Source organism: Priapulus caudatus, unplaced genomic scaffold, assembly GCF_000485595.1.
Source record: "Priapulus caudatus unplaced genomic scaffold, Priapulus_caudatus-5.0.1 Scaffold111, whole genome shotgun sequence".
NCBI lineage: Eukaryota > Metazoa > Priapulida > Priapulimorpha > Priapulimorphida > Priapulidae > Priapulus > Priapulus caudatus.
The window spans coordinates 222,622-229,788 of NW_014577172.1; the positions used below are offsets into that span (position 1 = coordinate 222,622).

The following is a 7,167-nucleotide window of genomic DNA, read 5'->3' on the forward strand; positions in this document are numbered from 1 at the left end:
AGTGTATATGTATATGCAACATAGAGTATTGTGAACTACGAAAATCAATATTGCCCTCTACCTCCTAACACTGATTTACTCAGTCCACAAAACTATATATATTCCCTTCACAATCAGGCAATAATCGTGTAAAATACATAACTGCAAGATTTAACATTTACATTTTAAAAGCCGATTAGATTACTACACGGCTATTCGATACGTGTCACACGGGCTGAAACGTGGACCGGGAAACAGTAGAACGTCATTTACTTGGATCGTTTGACTTCACAGTCGTTTTCGTGGAAGTCTTTTTCCCACCGTCTTTGCCCGTTGTCGTGGTAACCGTTGTTTTCTTCGTCAGCCCGACAGAATCGTGCTTCGCTGTTTCGGCGAATCGTTTCAGTTCTTCCGCTTTTCTCTTATCAGCATCGTCCAGTCCTCTCGCGATTTGCTCCTGTTTCATATAAAGCGAAACAACTCCGCATGGATGCCAAACACGGAACATCGGCAGACATGTTGTCGTGTTAGCGGAGAGTTTAATAGTGTCTAATCTTGTTAAATATCGTTACCAACGGAGGAAAAGGCGAGCTTCGATGAAATGTTATTTGGTTATATTTTTTCAAAATTCTTGATCTTCTCTTATAATCACTGCACTCACTGCGGCCGACTGACCTTAGCTGAGTCTGAGTGCCCGCATTGGACCGTTAGTCTAAAAACATATAAATAAGTAATAAGAGATAAATCAAGTTAGCGCTATTCGTCGTAGCAACCGAAATCACACGTGGATGATGCGGTTGCCATGGCGACGCGCCACGCGTTGCTATACGCACCTGCATCACGCCGATATTTTTCGCTCCGACGGATTCTCCGCTTTTCATTCTCGTCAACTCCTCTGTCTTTCTCTTCGCTGCGTCGATGGACTTGCCCTTGAGGCGATCCTCCCGTAACTGATCATGCTTCCTAGACTGGGCCTCTCTCTCATCTGGAACGCACAGCATCCTTGCTCGTGTAAGTGTAGGTATAGCGCGCGCGGGGTGGCCACTCTCACCGCGTAAATTATTAAAGAATCACGAATAAAATCTAATAGCGTAGAGTCGTGTGAGGTGCGCATGAATGATACAGAACGGAGCGCATGTAAAGATAAAGTTAGCTATTCGTTACTGTTTCCGAGTGGTTGTAAATGTATAAACTATGAATAACCATTGTTCTGGCAAACATCGCTTGTAATTAGTCTTAGTTTCAAGTTCGATTCCACCTCCTGGCGTTTGGTAAAAAGGTTAAATTGTTTTGCGCGTAGACGTCGTTCTCGGTATCTACAAACCTTACCTGACCGTTTCTTCTTCAATTCCCTCAATCTGTTTCTAATCTTCCTTCTGTTGTCAAAGTCCTCGGTATCGTCGAGCTACGTTCGATAAAAAACGAAACCGCGTTAATAATTCAATTTCCATACGCGTGTTTACTACGAAGCAATACAAACAGTAGAATAACTATCAATACTTAACAATAGTTCACACGGTCAGTGCGTAACCACTACTGCCAAGGTGATGGGCATATGCGTGAATATTAAGCTTTTCCCCATCGATCCATCCTAGGCATCCTAGTCCAGAGGCGGGTTACTGACACGTGAATAATGGATATTAATTAGTACAGCGATCGGTACGTTTCGATATCTTACCAACTTCTGCAACTTTTCAATGTCCTCGATCTTATCAACGTCGTCCATGGCGAAGAGTGTTATGAGAGATATCTCACTGCACGGTCGTTTCTGAAATATCAGATATAAGCTGGTAGATGAGTAGCCGGGGGGTTATACAGATACTTACATGCCCCCTGGCGGTTACACATGAGCGATGCTAATAGAATTCTTACTTCGAATGGAATGTGCGAAGCGAAAATCGAATAATATTAGTCAATCAGTTCGATGAAATTAAAATGATTATTTAGTAGGATAATCATGACATCACGTATCAATTAATTATAGGCCAACGACATATGAATTATGAAGTGCACGATGGGTTTAGCTAGCTTAATTGATAAATTTCTCAAGGTAGAGAGTAACAAACGGGACGTTTTAACGCTCAGCCTCCTATACACGCCACGTCCGCTGCTAGCGGTGTAGAACGAGATACGCGGAAACTTCACCGCGTATTCTAGTTAAGAGCAAATTCTCCGAGATTTCCCCAACACTCGTGAAGTCCCGTCTCGTCTTACCAGACCAGCCTCACGGGTTACCAGGCGTAACTAGCCGCACGTGTTACCAGACGTAACTAGCCGCACGTCAGCCCCCTGCCCCGAACGCGGCTCCTTGCTTGATGTAACGCAGCAATGGCAGCGCTAGGAAACGTACTGCGGGTGCAGGCGTTTGCTCCTAGACTTGCTGAACAGACACGTTCGTTAATAAACAATATGTAACAGTTTAGGTTTGGTCGATCCGTCCTCACCTTACTGCTAGCTGAAAATTATGGGAAGCTGTGTGTGTGTGTGTGTGTGTGTGTGTGTGTGTGCGTGCGTGCGTGCGTGCATGCGTGCGTGCATGCGCGCGCGCGCGCGTGTGTGTGTGTGTCTGTCTGTTTGTCTATTTGTCGGTCGGTCTGTCGGTCTGTCGGTCTCCGTCCGTCCGTCCGTCCGTCCGTCCGTCCTCGGTCCGTCCGTCCGTCCGTCCGTCGGTCCGTCCGTCCGTCCGTCCGTCCGTCCGTCCGTCCGTCCGTACGTTATTCTGTCCATCCGTCCGTTTGTCTCTCCGTCTGACTTTCTGTCTTATATTTGTCTAATGGGTAAAAACAAATATGGATGAAATTCCTTTAATTATTTCGCACCGAACGTTCTCGGGTGTCCTCGCTTTCTCTCCACGTGTGTGTGTCTGTAAGCGCGTGTGAGTCATACTCATTATCAATCAACTAGAACTCGCGGATTAGAGAGCTTAGCACAAAAACAGCCTTTTCCGTAAGCACCGCTTTCATGACAACATCGGGGTTTGCTTGATTCTTCTCCGCAGATTCTTTGCTCACAGCGACCCCATCCTCACCGTGCGTCCAGGGATCAGAGATCTGGCACGAGTTACACCAAAAACGGGAAGCAATCGCAAGAGAATATATATAAGCGTGTGTTTTATCACAAATAACACAAAACAGATGCGCTGGCTATACGTAAGAAGGTGGATGAACCTACATTGCAATTCGCGCTTGGCATTCCGCAGACTTTGCAAGTTTTTCGCCGGCATTGACTTGTTATACTGTGTTACTATTCGTACGTTCAATTTGTGAAAGAAGAAATACAGGGTTTCTTATAGATTGATCGCAATCCTTCAACATTCCGCATAACACGTATCTATAAATGTCTTGCTAGTAATGAATAAAAACTTAAAATAAATACTGGACATGATAGTGATGTTTTCTAACGAACATTTTTTTATCTTCAGGTGGCAAAACAACTGTGTTGTAGAGCACATGTTATACCGTTCACATCAATCTTAAAGCACAGAATCTCGTACGCATACGTTGATTAGGAGAGTACGTGTGATGACATTAAAACGCATACATTTATAATTACATTAACATACCGTAACACATAACGCAAAGGCAATGTAAGCGTTTGTTACAGCCACGTAGCAAAACCAACCAGAAGAAAACGGTATATTTTTTTACACACGTGATCGTTTATGCCGTGTCACGTGATCGTTAAATATTTATTGCCGCTGAGTTCACGAGGTAAAAAAACACAACCAGGGGCCCTAACCACACTGTAGCACGAACCGCCACATAGTACGCTCACAGCTTCTACGCGCACATCTACATAATCGGACTACTCTACAATACACGCTGCGGAAAACGTCAAAATAGACGATGAAAGATGTAGATTTGTTGGCAAACATATCAACATCTAACTAGCAGTGTGTCATATATGATTAATTCTTTGGTGGATAATTAATATGCCGATATGCCAAGGTGTGTGTTTTTGCCGATTTTTTCCCTGCGGTGAATTAATAGACGGCCTTGTAACTCATCCTAGCGCGAAAACTTAGCGCGCTCACTTGAGATATAAAAACTACAGTAAACGAACGCCGGTCAAACGTTTTTAACAGTTGAATCTGAAACAGTTTCAAATCAAGAAGAATTCTCATTCCAAGGGACACGCGCCGCGTCTCTTATCCAATGTTTTTGGAGCGCATGTATTCTATATAGTAGTCTTACAGAGGGGATAGTTATTTCATTCGGCAGAAGAAGAGCAACGGGAGAAGGAGTATGTATCGTCACGCCGGCAAAACATGCAATCGATCGTGTTGCCAATACGAGAATAGAACATGTAGTGCCGCTCAAAGGTTTGATGCCATATGTTCCTCCTCGATAACGCTACTCCCCCCCCCCACACACACATACACACACACACATACACACACACACACACACACACACATACTCACACACACACACACACACACACACACACACACACACACACACACACACACACACACACACATACACACTCACATACACGACCGTACGCCCGCACGCACGCACGCACGCACGCACGCACACACGCACGCACACGGCGGCCGCATGCCAAATGCAATGTTACGTGAATGCTAGGAAGAGAGTGGTGATAAATGGGGCTAATATATGCGTACAGTCGAATGGTCAATCGTGAAATATTAAGAGCATGCCCCATCACTTAATATACCGTTCTAATTACGTGTTTAATTAATCCGACGTTGGGATTAATCTATATTAGTAATTAGCGTAATTTATAGTCTTTTCTAATAGGCGCCACACATACATATAGAATATCATACATACATACCTCATAATAATAATATGAGAATATCATACATACATACCTCATAATAATAATATAAGAATATCATACATACATACCTCATATAATAATAATATGAGAATATCATACATATTATATAAATATACATACATCATAACCACATAAGACCATCACCACATACCATCACCACCATGTACCACATACTATGTTACCATCATAACATTATAATAATATGAGAATATAATATACATCATAACCATCATAGCGATACTAGCAGACGAGGCTTCCCAATGTCACGTGATGTGAATCTTTCATCACTAAATAAAAGCTACCGGTGTTGATTATTTAAAATCTGAATGCTCTTCACCTGAAGCCCGTTGTCAGAAACAAAATTAGTCTTAACATTAGTCTTAACATTAACTTCCACTCGTAAACCGTTGACAGAACACATCGCAAAGTTACGAGAATGAAAAATTCTCGAAAATATCCTCTTAACATTACGAGAGCCCAGACCCTCTCGTAACTTTAATATTAAGTTGAAAATAACACATTTACACTACGAATTACAATTATAGTAATATTATATTTTATAATAATGAATAAAACGGCCCCCTGATCTCTATCAGGTTTATCATACCTTACGCGCGATGATCTCGCTGTTAGAAGTGCTGTACGTAACCCTTACTGAAAACTGGTCTATATTTAAACACAAAATGCTATTTAGAGAGTGTTAAGAGTTTCCTAAAAGGTTGCGCTATGTTTCGCGTATATAAGAAAACAGATTGCAGCGTGTAGTGTATAAAACGACGACCGATTATGTCACGCTTATGTCCATCGATCATCATGTTTTTTCCTCATCACTGGGACACGACAGTCGCTTGTAATAAACATAGGTACAATTATCATAGCTGCTTATTGTTCATAAACATGTATAAATGTGGCATTGCATTTCGGTTATGCATTTTAGACATCCGCGACCTTATTCCACAGTCTTCCCCCGCTGTTCGTTTTTATTTCGTACATTTATAGAGAAAAGGGTAGCGCATAACTGCCGTACGGTATATAGCGGCAAAACACCGTACAACTTACGATACAGCATGTGAACTTAGATGCAATGTCGTGGCTGTAACCAAAAAAGAAAAACCGGAAAAAAACAAATGCGTTCGAAACGTAAATAAATAAGCTACGTAGCTAATGACGAGAACACGACTATTAGTGTGTTTCTTGCTTAAAATAATAAATAGAATTACGAAGAAAACTAAACAAAACACGTGCCATCCGATTGTGATTTCTACGGTCATATCAAATGCCGTTAAAAGTTCAAGATCAAATAGATTTTGATATCTTTTAGAAGATTTGCAGTAGTTCTATAAATGGTCATATTTTATGGAAAAAATCTCAGCAAAGCTGCGTCGTAATAATCAATATAATTAAATTCTCTGCTGATCACAGATCGAAATATATAACTTTACGTAAACACCTCTCTCTCTCTCTCTCTCTCGCTCTCTCTTTCTCTCTCTCTCTCGCTCTCTCTCTCGATATATATTTATATGTAATCGGTCGTGTTGCTTGCATCCATAACCGACCATCAGCCATAGAGTTTACTATCATAGACTATATCATAAAGACGACGAATAAAGCTGCGATATACTCCAGTTCCAAAGTAACTCTCACCAATATTTATTTACATTATATTGCGTATATTCGCATCATTTTCCCGCTAAATTTTTCCGGGTGCGAGCATGAAATCTCTACCCGAACTCAATTTCGACTTGCTTTCTGCGCTACGAATCTAGGCTTACCTTTCAACTAGAGTCGACTTAGAGTTAGTACGGCGTCGCACACACTGAAGCAATCGGACGAACTGGTCGGTATGCGGCCTTAACCTTCGCACACGGTCAGAACACAACGCAACATACGGCAGAAGACCCACGAGAAGTTAAATGGCCAGCACCCGTCCAGTTCGTGATCGTCAGGGGGGATGAGGGCTGTGTGTGTGTTATTAGCTGCGGGGATGCGGTAGGGAAACCGCTGTGTGGGCAAAGCGAAGTCTATATTTAGCGGCTACTCCCCGAAACCTTACACCGTCTGTTTACGTCATCCACCCGCGCGGCAGACGACCGATGTGGCCGCCATGTTGGATACGGCAGCTTCACTAGCTACGCCTACGACCCAGTTCGCTACTAAACGAGTGTTTAGTAAGAGGACGGCTGTTGCTGCAGTACGCCCTTACAGACGAAGGCGGAACACCGCCGCGCGAGAATGTATTATTTGTGAACTACTATAAGATCTTTTCATATTATTATCTCGTTATTAAGTCCATAGTAAACATATGATATATATATTTATTTATTTATTTATTTATTTATTATTAATATATATATATATGTGTATATTTATTTATTATTC

General features: G+C 42.1%; 1 protein-coding gene across 1 annotated transcript in view; it reads right to left on the bottom strand.

Moving 5' to 3' along the window:
* LOC106805378 (smoothelin-like) overlaps nucleotides 1-6,756 on the bottom strand; it is a gene marked incomplete in the record, with an annotated part of 11,510 nt that extends 4,754 nt beyond the window's left edge. Inside the window, 5 exon segments of the mRNA XM_014806942.1 lie at nucleotides 253-436; nucleotides 813-964; nucleotides 1,309-1,384; nucleotides 1,658-1,747; nucleotides 6,561-6,756. Coding sequence (XP_014662428.1) covers nucleotides 253-436; nucleotides 813-964; nucleotides 1,309-1,384; nucleotides 1,658-1,705 — 460 coding nt within the window.
* Between the last annotated feature and the right edge of the window lie 411 nt (nucleotides 6,757-7,167).